The sequence below is a fragment of the Aspergillus aculeatus genome (assembly GCF_001890905.1).
Source record: "Aspergillus aculeatus ATCC 16872 unplaced genomic scaffold ASPACscaffold_5, whole genome shotgun sequence".
In the NCBI taxonomy this organism is placed as follows: domain Eukaryota; kingdom Fungi; phylum Ascomycota; class Eurotiomycetes; order Eurotiales; family Aspergillaceae; genus Aspergillus; species Aspergillus aculeatus.
Window position 1 is genome coordinate 274,395 of NW_017962980.1, and position 24,947 is coordinate 299,341.

Here is a 24,947-nt window from a genome sequence, read left to right on the forward strand (position 1 = left end):
CAGATGTCCGCATCTTCCCCCATCGTTGACTACCTCGATAGTGCCATGAACCAATACACCAAATCCTATCAGAACAATTGAACTTCAAACGCACATTTCGACTTATCTATTCATTTCAAGACCCCAGAGTCCGTGACTCGTGAGACATCAAACCTATACTAATCCGTTCCTCCTCTCTCCACGAACGCCTCAAAAGGTTGACAAACCAATATACAAAATCAGAAAAGGAAACCTCAATATGTCGAACTACAACAACAACAACAACCGGAACAACAACAACAACAACAACAACAACAACAACAACAACAACAACAACAACAACAACAACAACAACAACAACAACCGGAACAGCAACAACAACCGGAACAGCAACAACAACCGGAACAGCAACAACTGGAACAGCAACAATAACAACAACAACAACAACAACAACAACAACAACAACAACAACCGGAACAGCAACAACAACCGGAACAGCAACAACTGGAACAGCAACAATAACAACAACAACAATAATAATCGTAACAACAACAACTGGAACAACAACCACAAAAACAATAATAACAAAAACAACCGTCTCTCTGTGCACGAACTCCAGCAGGACAAGGAGGTCCTCAACCATATCCGCGACAGGAATGAGTCGCCTGAAGTCAAGGCGGAGTGGTTCTACCAGACACTCAATCAGAACAAGACGCAGCTGACCCAGGCAGAGCAGCATGCGGTTGACCTCGACACGGAGAACACCCAACTCAAGAACCAGCTGCTAGCGCTGACCAATGCCCTGTCCGAAACAGAGAAGCAATGGCACCACAAAGAACAGGCGTGGCGCCAAGAGCTCCATGCGAGCAACAAAAAGGGCAAACGGCACGAGAAGAACTTTATCAAGTCGAAAAGGGAGAACGCCAATCTGAAAGTGAGGACCGCGAAGCAAGAAGAGCTGTTTAACCAGGCTCGGGAGAGGTGTCGACAGATGGGCCAAAATGCCAAGCATCGTAATAAGAGCTTGAAAGACTTGCAGAACCAGCTTGTGCGATACAGCAAGGAAGCAGGAGAGGCGAAAAAGGAACTTCATGAAAGTCTGCAGAGAAACAGCTATAGTGACGCAAGCGTCGAATCGCTGAACGACAAGTTGGAGGAGGAGAACTCGTTTCTGAATGAGAAGCTCCGCCGTGCAGTTCGAATGGCAAGTGCCCAGGACGACGCCCTGTACCTGGTTGCGAAGGGCAAGTCGAAGGAAGAGATACAGAACAACAACAAAAAGAATGGCAAGAATAAGAGCAAAAGAAATAGCCAACAAGACGACGAGATGGTTGATGTCCTGGACGAAACGAGCCAAAGTCAAGCCCTGCAGGGATTCAGCCAGCGATTAGCAGCCTTTTCTAACTACGCAAAAAGCTCCTGCGGGTTTGATACAGCCTACGATCATGATATGGCGGAGTCGTCCGCGGACCCGCATAACGACCCCAAAACTGGGGAGAAATGGTGGCGCATGGGAGAGCCAGAGACCGAGGAGGAGAAGAAAAAGAGAAAGAAGCGGGAGATCCCTGAGAGCATGGTTGCCCAGCTCTGGAACCGACCCCGTGAGAACATGCTGGTGGATGAGGGCTCCAGCGTGTGGGTGGAGGAGCCCCGGGTGCCGCTTTACCTGCCGCCGACCCCGACCGAACCTCGATTCGAGGCGAGGTCGCGTAAGCGGGGGTTCGCGGACTTCAATTGGGATGGCGAAGCCATGGCTCCGGACCCTATCCTGGAGATGGGCGACCACCTCAAGCGCATGCGCATGGGCGACTTGGAATTCGACTTCGAGTGGCCGTCCCAGGCGCCGGAGAGCGGATTCATGGCCATCACGAAGATGCTGGACGACATGAACGTCTCGCGGACCTATCTCGATGAAATCACCCCGGAGACGGCGCTCGAGCAGTTCCTGGTGGTCATCCAGACCGCGATGACGACGGAGATGCAGCGGACGCCGACGATCGAGGAGCTCCTCGAGAAAGTGGTCTGGTACCTGAAGGAGGCCTCAGCCGTCAACTTCGGCCAGCTCCAGAGCCGGCTGCAGGATCAGAAAGCGCTCCCAGCACCACCCCCACTGCCCTTGGTCCCCGAGGCGCGGGTCATCTCCGTCAAGCAGCCAACCGAGCAGGCGTCCACAAGCCCGACCAAGGTCTTCCCGCGCGAGAAGACCAAGTTCGTCGGCCCCAGCTACCTCCCGCCCACGCACAAGCCCACCATGCTCCGCAGCAGCTTCCCCACCATCGCCAAGGAATGGACGAAGCTGTCCGCCAATAAAGACTACCGGGAGGAGGTCGAGGTCAAGAAACCCGCCGACCCGTCCGAGTACGAGTACGTCCTCCAGCCCCACGAGGTGCGGGACTTTCGGAAGTTCGGCGGCGCGGTCGACTTCGACCCGCCGAAGAAGCGCATCTGGCTGCGGCGGCTCGGCTACGTCGGGGGGTTCTGCGCCTTGGCCTACATCGCCCTGTGCCGGTACCAGGCGACGCAGAATCCGGCCTCGCTCTGGATGGACTCCAATGAGGTGCCCCTGGAGCTCTTGCGGGTGTTGCGCAAGAGCCGCATCGACGAGCGCGAGATCGTGCAGATCATGCGGTATGGTGCGGCGAAACTCGCGGATCTCAATCCGGGGATGTTGGGCTGAAACTATACGGTAAGTCAATGGGTGGAATATAGGCAAAGTGGTCAGATGTGGTCGGCTGGATCACGCTGACGCTGACTCTTGGGCATGGGGATCCAAGTATGCGCAGCTCGTAATCTTGAAAAACCTATACCGGCAGTAGCGGTGAGTATGGCCATGATGTTATGAGATCAGGTAATACGTACACTACCCACTAGACGATCGAGCCCACCTCTGCAGGCATAACGACTGCAGTGTGGTGTAGGGGGTGTAGAACAGGCGTCGGATTTAGTGGGAAGGCCCCGAAAAAGGGTAATATTAACCTTTATTAATTCGCTGCCTGAAGCTAGTAGTTTCTCTTGTCACAGAAGAATTGCAAATGTTCCCATAAGAGCCATCTTTCTTTCCCAAGGATCTATTTATACATCTAATCATAAACACATGTCGGCGATTCAAATCAATGAACAAGCGCATTAGAAAGATTATCGGTTCTTGGCATACTCCGGCTTCAACGTCCACTTGCCGCGTCGGCTGCGGCCCCCCTTCTCCAGAACGGCAATGGTGTTTAGCATCTCCTTAAACTCGGCGGTCTTCTGGGGCGTCGTGCAATGGTGGTTGAACTGATCGATCAGCATCTGCGTGTAGACCGAGCCGCCATGGGCGGTGATGAAGTCGCGCAGCAGGGTGATGAAGTCGATTCCACTTGGCGCACCAGCACCAGCAGCCCGCGACGACGACAACGGGGCCGGGCTGTTCGTGTTGCTTCGCGAGGCGGGAGAAGATCTCTGCGAGGCAGCAGTCGCAGAAGAGGAAAGATTGGCTAGGATGCTGGCGGACGAGGGGCCGGCGCCCGCCCGTCTCGCGCTGCTGCCGCCGACGCCTCTTGCAAAGGGGGAGGATATCCGCTCTTCGGGTCTGCCAGCCACGCCGAACTGGCCGGTCCAGGTAGGTGTGCCGATGGGGACGGAGCGGGCGGCTTCCCCGGCGCGCCGGAGCTCTTCCGCTGCTTCGGCGGCCACGCGCTTGGCTTCGGCCTCGATGATCTTGGGATCGGCCCGGACGACGCGTTTGCCGTTCAGGATCTGGTCGTGCTCGAGGGCGGAGTGCACGCCGGACCGCGCGAAGATCTTCTCCATGATGCGCGCTTCTTGGTTTGCATTGCCGGGCCCGCCGGCGGCGGTGGAGGGTTCGGATTCGTTTTGTGGTTGTTGTTGTTGCTGCTGCTGCTCCTGCTCGCCCTGGTATTCTTCGATCGAGGCAACGCCCGCTGTTTTGCGGATGTCCCTCTTCTCGTCTTCGACGTCTGCGAGGTTTGCAGCGGCTGTTGAGGCTGGGTTGTTGTTGTCGCCGTTCTTGAAGGTCGTGGCTGCTGTGTCTTTGAAGATCTTGCTGGTCTCAGTGGCCCCTTGGTTATCCTCGCCAAGGGAGAAGAGATCGTGCAAGTCGCTCATCTGGAAGGTCTGTCGTTGATTGGGGTCCTTCAGGATCTTGTTGGTGAGGAACTGCTTGAAGATCTGACGATGGTAGATCTTTTCCTCGATGGTCCCGGCCGTCATCAGTCGATAGATCGTGACGTCCCGCTTTTGCCCGAGTCTCCACGCCCGCTCGCGGGCTTGCATATCTGTAGATGGATTCCAGTCCGGATCGTAGATGATAACGCGATCCGCACCGGTGAGGTTCACACCCAGTCCGCCGACCTTGGTCGTAAGCAGGAATACGTGAAGGTCTGGGTCGTTGTTGAACTCATCGACCAACGTCTGCCGATGCTGGATCGGGGTGGTGCCATCCATTCGGCGGTAATTGAATCCAGACATCGCCCGCACGAATTTTTCCAAAATGTCTAACATGATTCGATGTTGGCAGAAGAGTAGCGTCTTGTGTCCAGTGTCCTTCCATAGTTCAAGCAGTGATTTTACGACCTGCATCTTGCCAGATCTGCTGCCGCTTCCGTAATCCTTTGCCGAGGACTGGAGTTTGTGGCTTGGTAGGTCGGGATGGTTGCAGATCTTTCGCAGGATATCAACGCCGTACAGGACTTGTCGGCGTTTGTTGAGGATAGCTTGCATCTCGGATGAGCCAAGGAATGCCTCGTATGCCTCTCGTTGCACCTTGGTCAGTTTGCAGAAGAGAACCTGCTCGCTCTTCTTCGGAAGGTCTGAAGCCACGTCTATCTTGAAGCGCTGCAGAAGGTAGGGACTGATAGCGTCTTTCAGAGTCTCAGCACACTTAACGGCGGTTTGAACCTGCAGGTTCGAAGCGTTTGCATAACCACCTTGACGAATCGGGAACTCGAATTGATTGCGAAAGTTCACCAACGTTCCCAGCCGCATCGGGAAGACAAAGTCGAATAAAGACCAGAGCTCCGTGAGGTTATTCTGCATGGGGGTGCCTGAGAGGATGATCCGATGCGGCGTGCGAAGCTCTTTGCAGTGGATCGTAATCGAGGTATTTGGGTTGCGGATCTTGTGGCCTTCATCCAAAACAGCGCAACCCCACTCAATTGGTATGGCAAGAGAAGCGTAAGTCTGGAGACCTGAGTAGGTCGTTACTAGCACATGTCCTTCCTCGACCACGCGCTTGACGACTTTGCGCGCCGCTTTCAGACCATTAGGCATACGTCGAGAAGTGGCAGCATTCCAGGCTTGGGACAGTAACGCGTCCTCCCTGCTACTTTCATTTCGAAGGTTGACCATCCCACTACCGGAGGTGTGTAAGATGGAAACGCGAAGAGGAGGCCACCAGCGGTGGAACTCGTTCACCCATTGCTTCATGACTGTTGCGGGGCAGACGATGACCACGGGCCGAGTGAGCTGTTTGCTGTAATGCAGACCAGCGATGAACGCAATCACCTGAATGGTCTTGCCCAAACCCATCTCATCGCCAATGATACCACCAACCTGTTGCTGTTGCAGCTCCCACAGCCACTGTACTCCAGTCTTCTGATAGTCAAACAACAAGGCATGGATATCGCCAGGTATACGATATCCATTGTCAAAATGCATATCAGGGACAGTTGGGTGAGGTTTGAACCACTCGTCCTGTTCCTGATCTTCGTCGGGAACCGGATCTTCATTCATGACATCGTCACCATCTTCTCCTGAATGCTGGGTCTTGCGCGCACGTTCTCTTGCGGCACTCCTGCGACTGACCCACGATTGCAGTCTTGTTTGATACACTGTCTCGTTGCCATCGTCCAGCCCGGTGAAGTCTTCAATATCTTCAGCAGACGTCTTCTTTTTCTTCTTCTGGGACATTGCTCGCTCCGACTGTCCTTCAGGAGCCCAGTCTTCTTCATCCTCGAGTTGTGACTCTTCACCGTCTGACGCCACATAATTGGAGTCATCATCTTTCTCCGACTGATTTCCATCGGGAGCTTCTGAGCTATAGCCCAAATCCTCCTGTTTCTCATGAATCTTCTTAGAGGGCTGCTCATGCCCCACCTTTCTTCGCTTTGCGCTTCGAATGTCCGCAGACAGATCTGTGCTGTCAGGACCACTGGACACGTCGAAATCAAAACCAGGTTGCACGAGGTTCCGATGTGAGACTGCCGATCGAGCCTTGAAGCGCTCCAGGGCCTCTGCCTCATCGTGCTCATCCTCGGCGTCAATAAGAGCGTCCTGCAGACTAGCAAGAGGACCATGGTCCGGGCCATGACTCATGTTCATGAAAGGGGTGATTTTCCCCGTGCGAATGAGGTAGTCCCTGCGAGACTCGTTCGGCAGACGTCCGATTCTCGAGGCCTCGCCACCACCCTCTTGCTCTCGACTTCTATCGACGATGCGCTGCTGGATATCTACCAGGTCATTGGCCAACGCCGTGTTGCGTGACTCGAGGGTCTGAAGTTCATTCTGCGCGCGAACCCTCCCAGCGGTCCCGATGGGCTGGGATAGCCGCTGGTGGAGTTTCAAGATCTGTGACTCGACCTTCCTGCGAGAATAAAAGTGAGCGCCGCTCTACGGAGAATAGCACGGAGGGGGGCCGGAATTATCATACTGTTTCTCGCGGGTAGTCCGCTCCAGTCTCTTGTTGTCGCGCTCATCGGCCTGTTCCAGGAGCAGCTTGTCTGCCTGCGCGTACGGTCAGTAGGTGGTGCGTCCAGAAGTATATCGCATGCGGGGCCATGCTACTTGCCTGGCGGGCGATATCTCGCTCCAGATCATCCTGATCACGGACATCGGCCTGCAGCTCTTTCAAGCGGCTCGCCTCGTTGATCGCCACGGAGGGTCCGGAAGACTGTGTAGATGTGACAGCTGCATCAGACGGCTCCGTTGGCTTTTCTTTCACAGGGCCTCGGGCACTCGAGCCTTCCGCCTCGTGCTTGATACTTGTTTCGTCCTCCATGAATGGATCGGCGGTTAATCATATCCCTTGAGACCCAGGTTTGCTGCTTTTCCCTGCACGATTACGGCTTTCATGCGAGCAGGGGATCTCGCGGCCTTGCAGTAGTCTTAAAAGTTCAGCCCAGTGATCTCTGATTCAGGATGATGGTGGAACCATCAGGTGGGTTGCTGTAGAGCAACACACTGTGAGCGATGACCTAGGCGGTGATCGTTTGTGCCTGAGATCTCAGGTTACGGGTCGCCTAGAAGTTTGGCTCTGATCACGTGTCTGTTGCCTGTGCAGTACGTCATTTCCCTACTGACTTTGGGTGCTTGTAGCACAGCAGATAGTGCAAGTACACAAGTATCTTAGACCATAAGAAGCATGGTTATAAGTCATTCCCTGTTCAACTGTACCGGCAAGATCGCACGAGCATAATCGCTGATAGACTAGCGGGTTGCCTGCATCTGCTGTGTAATTATGCTCATCCAGCTGCAGCTATCCTTATAGTGCCAGCCATAGCAAAAAGAACTTCTTGAATACTGTGGTGCTAGACTCCCATGAACGATATCTTATTCTGGCTTTGAAACCTCGGTTCCACAGCTTATAGCGGTCGGACCAAGCCGCATGGCATTAGACCGCTTGCGCGTCCCTCTCCATGAACTAAGATAACGTAGCGGGGAACTTTTACACTATCGAACGATGGAACCCCTCGATTAGGGGCAGCCTTCAGCATACATGTTCCTATAGTCTAGTTTAGTCAACTCACCCAACGATCCACACCATCATAAACCTTACCTGAGCAAGAACCAGTGACAAACCTTACACGAAAATCCCCTCTACAATGACAGCAGCACTAGTGGTCGTCGACATGCAGGAGGACTTTTGTCCTCCCGTACGTTTCTTCCCTTTCTCCCCCCCCCCTCCTCCACCCTAGGAAAAATCCCCAAATCCAACCTACGACAAGTACGAGATAGCAAGGCTAACCCCCGGAAAAACAAACAGAACGGCTCCCTAGCTGTCGAAGGCGCGCGCGACCTCGCCCCAATCATCAACACGCTGCTGGCGCACCCGGGCTTCAGCTTCCGAGTCTCCTCGCAAGACTACCACCCAGCGGACCACATCTCCTTCGCCCCGAACCACCCGGCGCCCAACAATATCCCCTTCGAGTGTACCATCACGCTCACCAACCCGGCGCCTGGCAAGCACACCGACACCAAACCCCAACGGCTGTGGCCGGTGCACTGCGTCGCGGGCACGCCGGGGGCGGCGCTGATCCCGGAGATCGAGGCGGCGCACATCGACCTGTTCGTCAAGAAGGGGATGGACGCCCGCATGGAGATGTACTCGGTGTTCGCCGACGCGTTCGGGAACCGCAACAACCTTGAGCTGAACCGGCGGTCGGTGACTTGCGATCTCGAGGCCGAGCTGCGGGCTCGGGGGGTTACGGCGGTGTTCTCGGTGGGTGTCGCCGGGGATTACTGCGTCAAGTGCACGGCGATCGATGCGGCGAGAGCCGGGTTCCGGAGTTATTTCGTGGAGGATGCGACGCGGTGCGTGGATCCGGGGGTCGGGTGGGAGGAGGCGAGGCGGGAGTTGCTCGAGGCGGGGGTCGTGATCGTGAGGTCGGATGGGCCTGAGATTGCGGGTTTGGTCGGCTGATTCGATGTGTCTCTGTTTGGAAGGTATTAGTTAGACGGAGGGAGGGGGGTTTTAGGGGGTAGTGAGTTGGTTGCGATTCTTAGGAAGGCGGATGGATGGATTGGTGACTGGGCTGGCGCTAAAAGAGCCCCCGAGGGCCCGAATGCTTGGGATTGTCCTTGCCAAGGGAAAACTGTTATTTTGTGGGGAACAAGGAACTTGGCACGTCACTTCTGCCAGTACCATTTGAAGGAGGTTACTAGTATACTATGTTTTGGGCGATCATTGAAGCTGGCCAAATTCAGATTTGTTCCGTGTGCGGCCTGTAGGGGAGAATTGTTCAGGCCCAATCATCGAACTACTATCACACACAGTGTCCTGTACAGTGAGTTACTCACATGTCTGATAACAGCCTCTGTACTCCGGATGCGGGCGATGATCTTCACGGCCCCGGGGAAGCTGAACCATCAACCAGAAACTTTGAGTGAGTCGTTGCCGAACGTTCCTACCTATTGTCGAGCCAGATTTATGCTGGAAAAATATGGCATCCAAGTGACACACCATATGATTTTCACTAAGCTGGATAGACGAGAAACACTCCTGAATGAGCAACCCACTCTACCTACCCCTAACAAAGGAGGGGACAACATACACCCCACTCTATCCGGTAAACACAATATCGACGCCTCATTCAGGAATGCACAGCAAGTCAGGGTGTCGGCGTCTGCCTTTATTGACTGCCTCACCTACCTATGATTACCATCACTGACAGTTGCACTCTTCTCCTTCTCTTCTCAGCCCTGCAAATCCATGCCTTTTCCAATGATCGCCATTAGTTGCCACTCCCGGACCCGCCGCAATCAATCCCCGTTAAGGTCATACCAACAGGGTCAGAATAAGGTTGACAGTGAAAGCTACGGGGGGTAAAGCCGCACCTACACCTACACCTGTTTAAATGACTTTCCCTCCTCTCTCCGCCCTCTCTCTCCCTTCTCACTTACCTGTCAAAGCTGCATACAGCTCGGCAGCTCCTTTTTCTGTGTCTAGATCCTCCCTTTGTGCTCATTCCCAGACACACATCCCAAATAAACATTCCCGCCCCAAAAAAACCTCACTTTACCTTAATTCAGAGAAGATGTCACCCACGGTCGCAGCAATGCCGACAGCAACAACGGCCTTCCCCCCGCGACAGAGATCGGGATACCTGGCTGAGAAAGGCCCCCTAGCCACCGTGACCGACTCCCCCACACCAACCATCCAGAAGCACAACGCCCCCAATGACGGAGCCCCAGAAGAAGAAGCACCCCTACCATACTGGCTCACCAACATCCCGCGATCCCAATGGCCCCCCTCCTGCCCCAGCTACCTCCGCGACATCTCCCAAAAGAACATTGAGATCCTCTCGACCCCGGACCATCTCTACCAAAGACAAGGGTGGAACCTCGTCACAGAGCTCGTCCGTATGTGCATTGTGTATTGTTATCGTTCTCTCGTATTCACGACGCCGTAGCGAGCCATTGGCAGACAACCGCTAACTTGAACACCTGGTAATAATGGCAGGCACGAACCGAATCGACCGCTTCCAGCGCCTCCCCAGCGATCTCCGCCGGTACCTGGAGTACAAGGCGCGGATCGTCGCCGAACACGGGTCGATCATGCGCTTCGTCGTCAAGGAGCGATTGCGGTGGGGGAAGGCTTGCAGAGTGATTTGCGGGCCAAGGGGAGGCCGTTTGAGTTCGATGGTTCGCGCCCCTCATTCAAACAACAAAGACCCCCCCCCTGCCCCCGACCAGTTAAAGCCCGTGTAACCTGCTAACTTCCTGATCCAAAAAACATAGAGGACCTCCGCATCTTATACAATGACTGGCCATACGGCCTGGAGCCGGATATCGTGCACCTGGTCGTGTGGACCAAGTTCCCGCTGGAGGACGATCCGGTCGTGGATGATTTGACGCCGCGCGCGCGGCGCGAGATCGACGGGTTCGTGCGGCGGACGTTCCATGCGAAGATGGCGCCGGAGCAGGTGAGGTTTTCTTTCTTTGCTGAGTTTTCGGCGGGAGCCGGGGTGGGGCGCAATATTTTGTTAACAGTATGGTGCTTCAGGTGATCTGGTTCCGGAACTGGAGGTCGCTCAAGTCGGTCCATGCCGTCGAGCATTTCCATGTCATGTTGTATCGGCCCCCGGCCGCGTTCTTGGAGGAGATTACCCGCGGCGATTGCCCGGCGCACGTGATCGGCTAGCCTAGCTGGTCTGTAGAGGCTTGAACGGACCGGAATCATAGCCCCCTCTGACTTAGACTTGCTAGAGGTGGATGTTTGGCGTTGGAAGATTATTTGCTGGTTGAAGCATCATATAAGCCATTTCTCCTTTTTTTTTGGTTTGAAAATACGATTGCCCCTACATAGTACCAGTTGTTATGGACTCATCGGCTCACAACCATAGAAACACTAGCACACTCATTCATGAACTATATTACTGATATTGGGATACTGCTACTGAATCAGTCATCTTGAACACAGAAGATATTGAATTTATTTTAATGATTATCATGGTATATACTGCAGATTCTATCGGTTGGCTCGGCAAAGCCACCGCCTGCCAAGCGCAGGATGGAAGTTATGCAAGGTCAAATGTACTTTACAAGCTCCGGTGAAACCCGTCATATCCAAGCTTCACGAGAAAATAGAATTAGACAGTTAGAGCTGAAACAAGGAAAAGAAGAATGGCCCCAAGGTGGGCTGAATGACCAGTAGAAGCCAAACACTCTACCATCCAAAGATGTCGCCAACGCTGAGTATGCTCCACCGCACACCGGCCACGGAGAACAAGATAAGAACAATGTCGACGACACTCAGCACAGCGGCGCCCATCATGAACCGGGGGCTGAAGATCCGATACAACATGAGGTGACGGCGCAGATGGCCGGCCCACATCGTGGTTGCCACGTTGATGGTGGCGAAATACAGGATGTAGGTGCTCGCCGCCTGGATGGCGTCGGAGAGGATGCGGATCGCTGGGTTGCTCGCCTTGCTTGTCGACGTGGCTTCCTCGCTGAGTTGCAGAGGTCGCTTCCACAGGACCGTCAGGGGAACGGCGACCGCGGTGAGGATCTGGGGTCCGAAGGTGTTGAGAACGACGAGAATCGGAGACCAAGGGTACTGCACCGAGGACAGCGGAATGAAAGCGGACTCCCACTGGATGCTGCTTAACGTGGCTTGGTGACCCGTCTTGAAATAGTAGAATGACCCTAGAACTGCCAAGATGATCGGTCCGATCGACGAATTGCTAGTCACCAGGCCGTTGGTGTCGAGGATTTCGAGCAAGGAGAGGATCTGCCAGAGCAGCAGCCCCATCGCTCCCTGGCCCATGGGCTTCTGCATAAGGATGATACCCAGGCAGAAGTTGACGACCAGGAGGAAGTACCGCGTTCCGTAGACGTTGCCGAAACCCAAGATTGTGACGGTCGTTCTCCCCGCTGACGAGACCGAGGGTGTTTTTCCCTTGGCTTCAGGATCGTTGTTGCCCTGGCTGACGTTGATGCTGATGCACGGCTTTGTGTAGATGAAAGCTGTCGTGCCTGCGACAAAAGCAAGAGCTAGGACAAGCTGAGCCAGGAAGACCCGGCTTGACTTCAATGTCTCCTTGCTCACGGGCAGCCACTCACCATCGTCAGCACCCTCGAGCACCCAGAAGACAGCAACTAAAAATAGCCCCAGTCGGAACGCAGACCCGATCCAGAGAGGGGCGGCACCTTGATACGATTTCGAACCTGTGTAAAAGGACTTCACAACAGTCGGGAGTACAAAGGCCAAGATCAGGGGGATGATGAGCTGCCAAGGGGCGGAGGTTGAAGATGTTGCCGAAGAATAGTAGGTTGAACGACAGAATGGCATTTGCTCTTCACGACACAGGCGAGACATAGATGCCACTCTTCCCAAAATGACGAAGAGAATGGAATGATAGACGCCCAAGACCCGGTCTGCAGTCAATTTCTGACGCATTGAAGATACACCAGCGAGAACACCAAAAGTCGAAAGGAAGAACAAGAGTATTTCATCTTCCCAGATAGTGTAAGAATTAGAAGCAAAGCCGACAGACTGTGCGACGGTGAAGACGATAGCAAGCCAGCCCCACAATGTCCTAGGCAGAGGCACTGTTAGTTGCTTGGGGCGGGAGAACAATGACCATGAAGCGCTGAGAATCCCTCCTGTGGCTGCAAATAAGACTGATTCCTCGATCAGCGGGCTAGCCACCACGCCTATAAGCACGAGCAGAGCGCCACTGATGGCACCCACGCCAGTGCCTGCTCCAACGGACGTAAGCAGAGAGTTATTGAGTACCGTCTGCCCCGTCCTGATGCCACGTGCATAAAACACTAGCAAGACGATCGCGGCAAGCAGAATAGCGATACCCTGGACCATACTCCACTCGTCAAATTTGGCCCAGAGGCTGCGACAGACTTGGAGGGTGTTCCGCTGGTAGTGCCTATACGAGTCGTAGACCGGTCGCAACGCAGAGGGATTGGATTTGCCGACCCAGGGGATGTTCTGCCAGTCGTTCTCTGCTGCATTCCACAGCTCGATTGACTGCAGGCTGTTCCCTTCTTCCGCCCCGCGTACCGATGCATACTCTTGCTGATAGCGTTTGATCTGCGCCGAAGTCAGGCGGTTGACAGTCACTAGGTTCTTCCAGTTGTTGCCATTAGGCCCGACAAATGCTTCCTCAATAGGCGAACCAAGATTGTTGAAAGGGATGGGTATCCCGAGAAGAAGAGACAGCGTAGGCACAAGATCGACCTGCGGAATGAAGCGATTGCTGGCTTGCGCGGGCGGCTTCACATTCTCTTCGCCAGTCCGTCCAAATATGCCCTTCTTCGAATACATCCACAATGCGGCATTTACTTCATCATCCGACTCGCCGCCGTGGTCGCCCTTGTGATCCATGCCGTGGTCGCCCATGACTACCAGAAGTGTTTTGTCGTCCAGCTTTGCCATCACATCGCGGATCAGCTTGTCCATTTGTTGAAGCTTCGCAGCCATTGCTGGGTGGTTGGGTCCGTAGCGGTGTCCCGCATGGTCGACTCCAAGATAGTGCCCGAAGACGACGTCCCATTTTGTGGCATTAGCAGGATGTAAAAGCGGAAGGAGATGCTCCGTCACGCCGTTGTCGACAGTATGCAGGTCCCAAACATTGAATGAATCATAAGGACGTGTCAGATTCGCATCGAAGTAGTCGGGGAAGAGTGACTGCCATGTATCATCACCCAACTGCACCAGAGTCTTCCCGGCCGCGCGAAGCTGGGCAATAATGTTATCCTCATCAATGGCTGTTCCAGCAAAGTTGGACCCAGCATCAACGAAAGTCGGTAGTGTTCCGGTGGTGAGTCCTTTCAGCCGCTGTAGCGTGGTTGTTGGCGGGTCAGCAATGAACGGAAGCAAAAAGGCGTTTTCCGGTGTATTCACGGCTGTCTCGTAGAGGACGGGGATGTTATTGTAGAATAGGGGGTCTGAGCCCGCGTCCACATCCGAGGTAAAAGGAACCGTGAAATCATATCTCAGGGCATCAATGATGAGAACGACGGCCTTGTCAAATGACTTCTTATGCCAACACCCGTCACTCTTCTTGACACTTGTATCGGCTAAGGGAAGCACATCGCATGAAGACTTATTTTCCAGCACCATTCGAGTTAACAAAAATCCTTTGGTGAAGAAGAATATCCCCACGACGTGCAGAAACCTATGGGTGGACGAGCATGAGCGGCGCAATTTCGCTAAGTATCAAGGAATTTAAGTCTGAAAGGTGTGGCTTACAGAAACCACACAAGCACTCCGAGAAGACCCAAGTGTTTCAATTTGAAGTCCCCTTCCAAGCCATTCAAAAAATTTTGCGCATTGTTGTTGGATACTTTCGGCACGGTTGTTTTGCGATCGGCGCGATCTGAGGCTCGCCCTGGGGAGCTTGTAGAAGCGGTTGCTGCGTTCTCCGTATGGTGGCTCTCACGGCGAGAGCCTGCGTCGGTTGAGGACAGCATCACAGGATGCGATGCTTAGCTGTGATGGGGTGGGTGGGTGACAAACGTGGAGTCGGAGAGCGGGGTGTGTGGCATTAGAACAGGGAGGTCAATGGCTCCTAAAACAAGAATCTGGTCAGCTTTTTTTTTTTTGGAGAGGTCTGCGTTGAGAAGCTCCAGAAGATCTTCAAGACTAACAGGAACTCATTGACACAAATAGGAGGTGATTGCTATTCCTATTTTTTTCTCGCGATTGCGCTTCTCCCTGTCGCTTGACACTTCGACGAACGGATTGAGGGGAGCTCAGTACGGCGCAAGCATGATTCATGCAGTACGAATCGATCCGGTCAAGGTGATGGAGCTCTCAGGGGCGAAAATCGCGCAGTTGACGAGAAGGAGCGAAGCATTGGGTAGGGGAAGAATCCAGTGGACTCGATGCGCAACCCCCGTGACGTCGGGAAATCGGCGCTTTCGCTTTCGGCATCCCCTCCTTTCCTCCACCATTATTTCCGCCTTCATTGGCCGGAGCGGCTCGGAACATTCAAAGAACCCTGTGCGGTAGAAAGCGGGTCTGCCATGAGCCCACCAGGCCCGTTTCGGCCACCCTCTCTTATTACGCGCAATGATTCCACCAAGTTGTGAATGCACGCAGAACATACATAGGCCCAGTATGCAAATCAATTCCAGCTTGATTTGGGGATCAGCTATCCTGTAGCTGATGTACAACACAACATTCAGGTAGCAGAGCGTCACTGAGAGCTGATCCATGCAATGGATATCAAGCCAACAATGGTTCTAGTTCTTGAAATATATGTTCGCAGTACGAATGCCACGACCAAGTGAAGCTAGTCTAGGTCGTTATCTTTCCAGAATTCGGACAATAATCTCATGTCATCTTATCGTCTATCAGCAGTCGCTGTACAGTACAGTCGATATCTTAGCCTTACTCAAACTGCACGCGAGGCTTATTCGGACTAACACCCCTCGTATAACTATTTGACCCCTCATTCTCTGCACGGTATATAGTCTGTGACTTCCTCTTCAATTGACTATGCAAGATTCCAATATTGATCATAAGGCACTATGTCAGTTTCAGAGTCATCAGTCAGGGGAGACTTCAGCAAAGTTCCGATCATTGACTTGACCAATTTGCGCAGTCCCGAGCTTGACAAACGACGAGCGCTAGCAAGAGAAATTCATGATGCCTGTATGCAAGTGGGGTTCTTCTATATCACGGTCGGATAGCTCAACAACTGTCTGTGCGACTGCCACTAACTCAGACCGACAGAATCATGGGATTCCCCAAGCGACTATCTCCGCAATTCACGACGCAGCATGTCAGTTCTTTGCTCTCCCAGAGGACCGGAAATCACAATATTCCATAGCAAACTCCAAGGTCTCTCTGACTAGAATTCTCTGCATGGATATACTTCTGACATATACACCAGAAATTTCGCGGCTTCATGCCTCTGTATGCTGAGCAGATGACTGGACTCGAACTTCGACAGCCAGACTCTGATATTGCCAGCACACCGGGAGCGTATTCCGAGTCCTTCGATGTAGGCTATGAGCTTGCAGCAGATCCTCGACGAGAACCACATGATTCGCTTCCATCAGACGACTTTGATCTCTATGGTGACAACCAGTGGCCCTCTGAGGACGATTTGCCCGGCTTTCGAAAAACTTACATCGAGTATTTCGCCGAGGCACTGAGCCTATGTCGGTCCTTGATGCGAATCTTTGCTTTGGCACTTGACTTGTCAGAAGAGTTCTTCGATCCAATGATGGAGTACCCAGGTGCGACGTCCAGAATGCTACATTATCCTTCACATCAGTGGATGATACGTCCAGGATCGGTTTGGGTGCTCATACGGTAAGCTCATGCTTTTCCTAACGAGAATTGATCAACATTTTGCACATGCCTTTCAGAGAATCTGATTCATTAAGCAGGATTATGAGTGTATCACCATTCTATCCCAAGACAAAGTGCCAGCCCTGCAAGTGCGCAACTATAGTGAAGAGTGGATCACTGTTCAACCACTCCCAAACACGCTGGTTGTTAACATCGCGGATTGTTTGTCCATGTGGTAAGGATGAATTCGCATTCGCGAAGGGGAAACAGAAGCTGAAATAAACAGGACAAACCGAAGGTTCAAATCGACGGTACATCGGGTAATCAATATCACCGGCGAAGAACGATATACGATCCCATTTTTCTTTGGAGTGGACTACAAAACAACGGTATCAGTGTTGCCCAGCTGCGTGTCAGAAGACACTCCGGTATGTCAAAAGCCTTTTAAAGCGGGAGAGGTGAGTAATAATCCAATTGGAATTTTTGAGTTTTGGCACTGACATGTTTCCAAAGTGGGTGCGCCGTCAATTGGCGGCGACGTATGTTGGATACGGCCAACAGCCGCCGGTTGAAAAACGTTGACCCTGAATATAAGCAACGGATTCAGGTAACTCACATATTTCACCAACAAACATGATTACTTCCTGTTCTCTTCGATATCTTTCCTTGTAATGCGCGAGTTTGTCAAGATATGACAATTGTCGACCTTATCGTATGATCAGTCTCGAGCGATGGTGAATTACTATAAAAGCGGTCCATATAAAGTGACCGTTCAGAGAGGTCAATATATGATCTACTCTTTATTTACAGCCTAAGGTATTCGAATCCATGAGATATGCTCACAACTACCAGTTGAAAGCAGTTGACGTACCATTTTGTTTAATTGTTTCGTTAAATTAACAGGCTCGATGGTCTCCAGAGGAACAAGGGTAACCATGTGAAGACCCTCGACCCACTCATCCAATATGAATATGTTCGTCTCCATATCATATTTACCTATTGACAGTAGAACCCTTTGTAGGATTTCACAAAACAAAAGCCAACTTCCCACCACAGCCAGCAGCCTCACACATCAAGTCGCTGTTCTGAGCCCCTCGGTTGCTGCTGTTGTACTCAGTGGTGTGTTTCAAGGTCAATTCACATCATCTTCACCGCATCATGCAAGTCCAATTTGATGGCTACTACTGATTATAACATTTTACCTTTGAGGAGGGCGGGCATGGTTTCTAGTCACCTGGAGACACTACCTTGAGAACAAGAACCCCAGTCGAAGTGCATAGAATGCACCCGAGTCATAGATATTTGAAAGTAAATGTGCGAAGTCAAGGGGACTACGAAAAAATAGCAATGAATCAATTATGCAGTAGGTTACGACGTGGCTGGGTTTCGGGTGACGAACTTGCGAGTGCTAAATCTCATCTCCCGGCGGTCCCTCCACAGACAACAGTTAGAGTATACCACCATCACCTCCCACCACACACCACACCTCCGCTTCCCCAGAAAATCGTCGCTCCTACTCATAATCAACAAATATCCACTTGACCTCAATCACCAAAGCCAGTCATACTGTATAGCTCCTTTCTCTTCATGGATGCCATTTCCATCTTACGTAGGGCGGCCACAGAAAACCTACTCTTCTCGTGATGTCATTGACTTCTGCTCGTCATGACGCATCGCACTCGTCGTGGACCGACAACAGCAACGCCCATGACACCACGACTACGCTGGTTTCACGTGGCTCATGCTCGGCCTGCCGGGAACTATACTCGAACAACCTCTTCTTGACCAGATTTACCACTGCGACAGACTTCGCGCCGGGCCTCCCGATCCACGGTTACCGTGCAGTCAATTTGTCCGTAACAAACCCCAAAGGATGTGGTGCTGAAAGGAAGACAATTATGATGTCAAGATTGCTCAGCACTCGGAATTGCGGGGCTTAACATCATTGACCTCGATGGTGGTGCAAAGTTCATATAGTGCCTCGTAACCACACATGAGCCAAATGCAAACCATTCATGGCTATGCTGCCCCGGTTTCCTACTTTGTTGAGTTGAATGCGGCATGGCTTCCAATAACGCAATGGAGCCAATAACTGTGAACGGAGGCGTCACGTCGCTTCCAATCTTGCGAGAGACGGTCAACACTGTCTCCGAAGAATGTCCCGCACGCCTGGGTCTAACGGCGGAAGAGATCGAGAACAAAGCCCCGAGTCTCGATGTATTCTTCGATACTATCGCGGCAGAGCGACTGCGGCGTATGCCTGCAGATGGTAGTCGACTGGACGGTGTTCTCAGACGAGCCTCGCGTCTCGCGGTTGCTGTGGGTTCTTTACGCGACGCAGTGTCAAGTTACATGGATGGCGCGGATGAAGCCACTGCGCTTGTCTGGGGGACAACGCTACTTCTGCTTGAGGTATGAGATTCTTTCCACTCAATTGCAAGATATGTTCTAACTAGAAACACAGATGGGCATCGATCAACTCGACGTAATTGAAAGCTTGTTCGGTCGCTATGGTCGCATCACTATGGGTATCTCGCTCTTGCTCCAGCAGGAAACCTACTTCCCTACATCCCGGCCTCTGCAGCAGCAGGTTGCCGAGATCTACGCCCATATCTTGCAACTAGTCGTCCACGTGGCTTGGGAATATCGCCAAGGAGCGAAGACCCAGCATTGGCAGTCGATGAACGCCGCTATCGATTTGGCCTTCTTCCGCTACTTCAACCGCTTCGCTACTCACTGGCGTCGTGTATCTGAGCTTGTGCTGCAAGCAGGAACGGCTAAACATCAGACATCAGTCAATCTGTCGGTCATTTATCAATTTCTCGAGCTCCAAGATCGTCCGTTGCAGATGCTTCTTGAAGGCCAGAACCACTCCTTAGCGGACGGATCCTTCTCCTGGTTCGAGCCGCATCTGACTACCTTCGCTATGAGTCGACGAAGTCTTATGATGATCCGAGGAAACCCCGGCTCAGGAAAAAGTGCACTCGCTCAATGGACTGTCGAGCGACTTCAGGCTTCCTCGGAGTATGATATCTGGAATGTCATTCCGATTATCATCAGATCGGACGTACCAATCACAACGCTCACGCTGAGCATTCTTAAGGGAATTCTGATCCAAATCCTTGATCATTCAGTGACTAGCCGCAGGACTCAAGATGCCATCTTGACTGCTGTGACCGGCGCTATTGAGCTTGCAGTAGCTGGTGCAACTGACCCTCAAGTTGAAGGACAGCTTTGGACTGCCATTCGCGCTGCCGTGCAATCCAATCTGCACTTTATGTTGGTTGTTGATGGGTTCGACCAAATGAAGCACGCCGAGACAACTGTTAGCGCGTTTTTGGGGTTGCTGCAAGACACAGTGACCGATACTCCGTCCAAGTTGATCATTTTCAGCCGACCTATGCCTAAGGACATACTGCCAATCCGCGAGACCACGAAGACACACCAGGTTGCTATGAATGCCGCTACGATCCAGCATGATATGCAAGTCGCGGTCAGCGACATGATGACGGCGGATTCTTCGTTCTCTGGCCTCGAGCCGTCTCAACGGGAGTCATTGGGGGCGGCGATCGTATCCCGCTCTCAGGGCTGCTTCATATGGGCACAGTTGGCCGTAGAGGCGATGCAGCAGCGAACGACTGTCAGCGACATGACGTCCGCTGTTGCAAAAATGCCCAATACGCTGGGAGATTTGATTGACCACCATCTGCGTACTACCAACATCAAACGTCAAGGTGCGCAGAATCTTCTGGGCTGGTTAGCGGCCAGTGAGCGTCCCTTGCGCATCCCAGAGGTGGAACAGCTTTTGGCAGTTGATCTCAAGACACTGAAAGTAGCCCCTCGCTCTTCAAACCTCGAGCGTGACCTCTTCCAGCCCCTCAAACGCCTAGTCGCTGTTCGTGATGGTTTTGTGTCGTTCCGTCATTCAATGATCCGAGAGCACCTCCAAGCACGGGCTCAAATGCGCCAGGAATTGCCATTCTCTTTGGCGGATGCTCATTTTGACCTTTTGATCCGCTGTTTAGCCTGGGTTCGCCGTACGGTCACTGACGAGGTCTCCCTCTCATGGGACAAGATGAGCGTGTTTGTACGCGACCGTTACTTGGACGCTTATATCCTGCTTGAGTATACCGCACGCTATTGGCTATCGCATATGCTGGCATCGCCAATGGCATCTTCCGATCGTGAGATCTCTTTTGACGAGACATTCCGTCGTGCTTTGCCTGACACTGTTCTCTTCGCCCAGCTGGAGCTTACCAACAGGGAGTCTCAGTTCAGTCGCTCAAGCATTGTGGAACTATACCGGTTGGCTGTTGGTGTTCGTCGTGTGGTTCTGGGGAATGAGTCTCCCGCTCTTCTACAGAGCTTGCTTCTTAGTGCTCGTGCTGCCGAACAGACACATGCCAGCTGGGCCAATGATCACCTGTACGAGGCTTGGATGCGCAGTCGTTCGCAACTGGGACCTTCCAACGCAATTACACGTGACCTTGAACAAATGCTTGTAGCCAACGGACAAGCGGATCGCACTGCAGGCATGAAGACTGATGCCCTGAAGGACATGGCACTGTCAGGATGGGGCTCATCTGACATTGGCTTTGCCCAAAGACTGCAGTACCTTGATAAACTGGTGAAATCTTATAATGCCAACAAACAACCTAATGAGGCGTACTCTGCTGCTAAGCAGTTTTACCACCAGACAGTGCAGACGTACGGTGCTCATTCACCTGAAACCATGTCAGCAGCCGATTACCTCACCAAGAACTTCGAAATCGCGCCTCCGGACGAGTTGGCGCTGGAGCTTGCGCGAACCAAGTATGAGACAATGCTTCATTCGATGGATGCGACCGACCCGCGGCGAGTAGCCTATTCCCTCTACCTAGCCAAGATGTATGAGGAGAATAACCAGATCGGAAAAGCCGACGCAGTGCTGTCTCGACTGTGGGCAGGCCTGTCTGCTCGCGGCTCCGATTCCACAGACTCCTGGGATCAGAAAACAAGGGTGGCCTTCTATTACTCCCAGTTCCTGCGCCGCCAGCGTCGTCCTGAACAGGCTACAGGCATACTTCGCGACCTAGAGGTAGATTTGGAGACAGGGGGCGGCGTGAATTCGCCACAGATGGTCAAACGTGCCGAGGAGCTTCGCGGTGAGGCCCGGCAGATGGACCTGAAAGATATGGATCGTGCCCTTGCTCTGCAAATGTGGAAGTATTACAAGTCTTCCGGCCAGCAATACACCCCTCAAGCCGTCTCTCTGGCCGAGTCTCTCACCGAAGGGATTATCCCTACCAAGAGTACTGCCAGATCCATCGGCTCGCGCTTGTCGACACTCTCCCCAGAGGATAATGAACTGCTCCCTGGCTGGATTGATACTGTTGCATCAGCTGGCAGTGAGCGCGACTTAATGTCAATCCTGGCCCTATCTCACCAGCTAGCAAGTCAACGAATGGCGGCAGAGAAATGGCGTGAAGGAAATGAATGCGCCTGGGCAGTACTGAAGCACCTCTGGCCTACTGTTGAGGATCCACATTCCAAGGCAAGGTTCCCCTCGGAGCAGGCGCCCCTGATGGCCAGCCTCGCTCTCGATCACGCGTATTGTCTGTTCCGGCGCCTGGACGTGGCACTGGCTACTATTGTATATGGAAATGCTTTCAAAGCATCCATCACCGCGGATCAAGTGGCCGTTCCTTCGGTTACAACTGTCGTCAAAACTGTCGTCGAGTTCTATGAGACGACCTTCCAATTTGACAAAGCAATGGTGTTGTTGCACCAGGTCAGCGACTTCTTTGCATCGAGACTAGGCAGTAACGATAAGCATACCCTGGACAGTCGCTACTATGAAGCCGATTTGGCGCTTCGCCTTGACCGTCGCACAGAGGCGGAAAACAGCTACAGTAAGATCTACAAGGCCTGCATCCCAGACGGCAGGGTAACATCGTCTGGTGTTCGGGCTGCAGTAGCTTTGGTCACTTTGTACGAACAAGACAAGATGTGGGAAGCTGCCCTTGATGTGTACCGGCATCTGTGGCCCACCCTCGTGCATTTTGATGAAAAAGACGGCTATGACCGGGCTCTTTTGGAGGGCTTGCTTCCCAAGACCTACAGTGGATACATGTCTATCTTGGAGAACTCGCCATCTGAAGCCGGGGACAATGAGCGGTACCAGATAGCCTCGCAGCATCACCAGCTCTGCAGGAAGCTGTATGGTCCTACCGACCCCCGCACCCGTGACGCAACTATGGCACTGGCAGGAATCTGTTCTGGTCATCCCCAGCGTAGGAGCGAGGCACTTCAGCTTTATGAACAAGCTCTCAAGACGGAAGATTGGGTTCCAACTGCCGAGGCTTCGCGATCGCTTCCTGACATGACCCAGCCACTGCCTATGGATATCAAGCATCGCATGGCCCAGTTATTTATGCTCCAGAAGGATACATCCCCGCAAGCGCGGGCCTTCTATACCGAAGAGCTTGCTTTGTCGAAGCAGCAGCAAGGGCTATCTGCACCAACGACGCACCTGTGGCTTCGTGAGATAGCGCGACTGTACGCCCTTCAAGATAATCCAGAGTCCCGCCGCCATGGAGCCGAGCTGCTTCATGAGCACGTCAATGAGGTCGTTCATGTCACCGCCAACCACGATACACTAGTGGAACGCGCCCATGGTCTGGCAGAAATCTACCTTGAATGCGGATATATTGATGAAGGCTGGGAGCTCATCACCGAGCTGCACCAGCAAGTGATACATGATACACCGGCTTCTCACCGCCAAAATCTGGGCGAGTACCGACCTGCTGCATTTGTTGCAGCGTTCGAGGAAGTGTTTGGTCGAACACGTTCTTCGCGACAGATCCTGGATGACTTGTCTCGCGAAGGGCGGGTCTATAGTGTCTTCCAACAGCATCTGTCCAGCCATGACCTTATGCCCACCCTGGCGGCAGGCGACAAGCTGCACCAGCTGCAGATGGAGCAGAAGCGTAGCGCCGCGGCTCAAGACACCCAGGACAAGCTTTACGAATACTTCTGCAACACGCTCTCGGTGGCGCAACCGCTGCGGAAGAAAGATGCCGTGCACCAGTTCTACGTCATGTGCCGTCGCGAGTCGCCCAATGATGACTACAACATCAATATCGTGACGCAGGCTACTGGGCTAGTGCGAGACCTGTGCAACCGCTCGCGCTTCCAGGACGCGGCTGATGTTACTGGCGTCTTCCACTCATTTGTCCACTTGACTGACGGACTACGGTTGGCGGAAAGTATCTTTACTGCCATCAAACTTTGCCTGTATCTTTGCGGCTACAAGGTGAACAAGTGCACTGAAGCCACGACTGCGAAGAATATGTCGTTCGAGTCGCAAATGCTCCTGCAGGAGATTATGGCCAACGCGCGAGATCTCCCGATGGAATACGCCGAGCTACCCTTCTCGGAGCTCAACGACTTGGTCACTGTTTTGGGTGAACACGAGATGTTCGAAGACTTGGAGGTAAGCGACATTTCCACTCATGTCAAAGTACTCAGTAATAACATCTTTCCTAGTCTATCCTCACCGACCTCTGGACCTCCCGTATTGTGCAAAAGACCTGGTCCCTACCCGCTGTGGTGTGGATTGGTCGCCGGCTCGTGGAAACACGGTACTGTCGCGGCCAGGTCAGCGCTGCAACGGCGCTCGGCAAGGATATCTGCTACAATCTGCGCCAGGTCTGGGGTAATGCCGACCCGGTGACGCTGGAGATGAACAAGCTGCTGTCTGGCCTCTACACAGCGTCGGGTAACCATCTTGCTGCTGCCGCTCTGCACGAGACCGCCCTTGCCGAGCTCCTGAACAGTGAGACCAGAGATCACAACGCGGCCGTAAACGCAGTGACCCAGCACCTGGAGTTGTTGCAGTACGCTCAAGGACGCCTGGCCAAGGAGGGCCAGAGCGCAGCTATTGACGCCACGGCTGCCCAGGAACGCGTGCAGGACATCGCCACGAAGTTCGGACTCTCACCCGCCAAGCTCGAAGCCGGCAAAACCGACGAGTCGATGGGCATGTGGCAGCGCCCGCGCCGGTTCAGCCTGGACGTGGAGGAGCTGGAGACCCATCAGAACCACCTCCGCCAATCCAGCGGGTCGGCGCTGCTGACGGGCAACGGAGGGGCGAAGCGTCTCTCCATTACTGCCTTGTAATGGATGGATTGGGATGTAGCGCGACGTTGATGTCAATCAACCAGACTGTCTGTGTATTTTGAAATGTTGTATATCTAATCCGGAAGAATAATTGGGTGGACATAAGGTAGTGTATAGTGGAGTTAATGAAACTTTTTGTTTGTCCTATTCATGTGTAGGTCTTTCGGAGAACACTGTAAACTCCCGGAATTTTGGAGAGTATGCCCTTTCCCATCCGCACCTGCAATCGAGTTGGTATCCTCGTGGCGCATGGAGATACGTTTCACCCAGGTTCTAATCACCGAACCCTAACTCTACTAGTACCCAGAGATTTTCCGAGAACTATAGACAC

The 24,947-nt window shown here is 53.0% G+C and overlaps 7 protein-coding genes across 7 annotated transcripts; 5 read left to right on the forward strand and 2 right to left on the reverse strand.

Annotated features, from left to right (window-relative positions):
• Window positions 1–238: 238 nt before the first annotated feature.
• Window positions 239–2,656, forward strand: ASPACDRAFT_41495 (uncharacterized protein; the record flags this gene model as incomplete). Its single annotated transcript, XM_020200946.1, has 1 exon — window positions 239–2,656. One exon carries the CDS (start codon window positions 239–241, stop codon window positions 2,654–2,656), a length of 2,418 nt encoding a protein of 805 aa, XP_020057568.1.
• Window positions 2,657–2,897: 241 nt separating this feature from the next.
• On the reverse strand, window positions 2,898–7,176 carry ASPACDRAFT_115828 (DNA-dependent ATPase RAD26). The gene is made up of 3 exons (XM_020195933.1): window positions 6,764–7,176; window positions 6,626–6,699; window positions 2,898–6,559 (listed from the first exon to the last, which is right to left on the reverse strand). Exons 1-3 carry the CDS (start codon window positions 6,971–6,973, stop codon window positions 3,115–3,117), a joined length of 3,729 nt encoding a protein of 1,242 aa, XP_020057569.1. The 5' UTR covers window positions 6,974–7,176; the 3' UTR covers window positions 2,898–3,114.
• Window positions 7,177–7,307: 131 nt separating this feature from the next.
• On the forward strand, window positions 7,308–8,965 carry ASPACDRAFT_1886934 (nicotinamidase). The gene is made up of 3 exons (XM_020198439.1): window positions 7,308–7,696; window positions 7,751–7,847; window positions 7,958–8,965. Exons 2-3 carry the CDS (start codon window positions 7,797–7,799, stop codon window positions 8,612–8,614), a joined length of 708 nt encoding a protein of 235 aa, XP_020057570.1. The 5' UTR covers window positions 7,308–7,696; window positions 7,751–7,796; the 3' UTR covers window positions 8,615–8,965.
• Window positions 8,966–9,749: 784 nt separating this feature from the next.
• On the forward strand, window positions 9,750–10,834 carry ASPACDRAFT_41498 (GIG1 family protein; the record flags this gene model as incomplete). Its single annotated transcript, XM_020200947.1, has 4 exons — window positions 9,750–10,053; window positions 10,154–10,327; window positions 10,432–10,616; window positions 10,697–10,834. The coding sequence occupies 4 exons, from the start codon at window positions 9,750–9,752 to the stop codon at window positions 10,832–10,834; spliced, it is 801 nt and encodes a 266-aa protein (XP_020057571.1).
• A 307-nt stretch (window positions 10,835–11,141) lies between these two features.
• Window positions 11,142–15,085, reverse strand: ASPACDRAFT_115835 (mannose-ethanolamine phosphotransferase GPI13). Its single transcript, XM_020195934.1, has 3 exons — window positions 14,803–15,085; window positions 14,405–14,723; window positions 11,142–14,330 (listed from the first exon to the last, which is right to left on the reverse strand). The coding sequence occupies exons 2-3, from the start codon at window positions 14,623–14,625 to the stop codon at window positions 11,360–11,362; spliced, it is 3,192 nt and encodes a 1,063-aa protein (XP_020057572.1). The 5' UTR covers window positions 14,626–14,723; window positions 14,803–15,085; the 3' UTR covers window positions 11,142–11,359.
• Window positions 15,086–15,687: 602 nt separating this feature from the next.
• ASPACDRAFT_51159 (isopenicillin N synthase family dioxygenase) lies at window positions 15,688–17,038 on the forward strand (the record flags this gene model as incomplete). The annotated part of the gene is made up of 6 exons (XM_020202438.1): window positions 15,688–15,840; window positions 15,893–16,000; window positions 16,053–16,460; window positions 16,555–16,691; window positions 16,743–16,914; window positions 16,970–17,038. The coding sequence occupies 6 exons, from the start codon at window positions 15,688–15,690 to the stop codon at window positions 17,036–17,038; spliced, it is 1,047 nt and encodes a 348-aa protein (XP_020057573.1).
• Window positions 17,039–19,136: 2,098 nt separating this feature from the next.
• On the forward strand, window positions 19,137–24,739 carry ASPACDRAFT_1879839 (ATP-binding protein; the record flags this gene model as incomplete). Its single annotated transcript, XM_020198178.1, has 2 exons — window positions 19,137–23,930; window positions 23,984–24,739. 2 exons carry the CDS (start codon window positions 19,137–19,139, stop codon window positions 24,614–24,616), a joined length of 5,427 nt encoding a protein of 1,808 aa, XP_020057574.1. The 3' UTR covers window positions 24,617–24,739.
• Window positions 24,740–24,947: the final 208 nt, after the last annotated feature.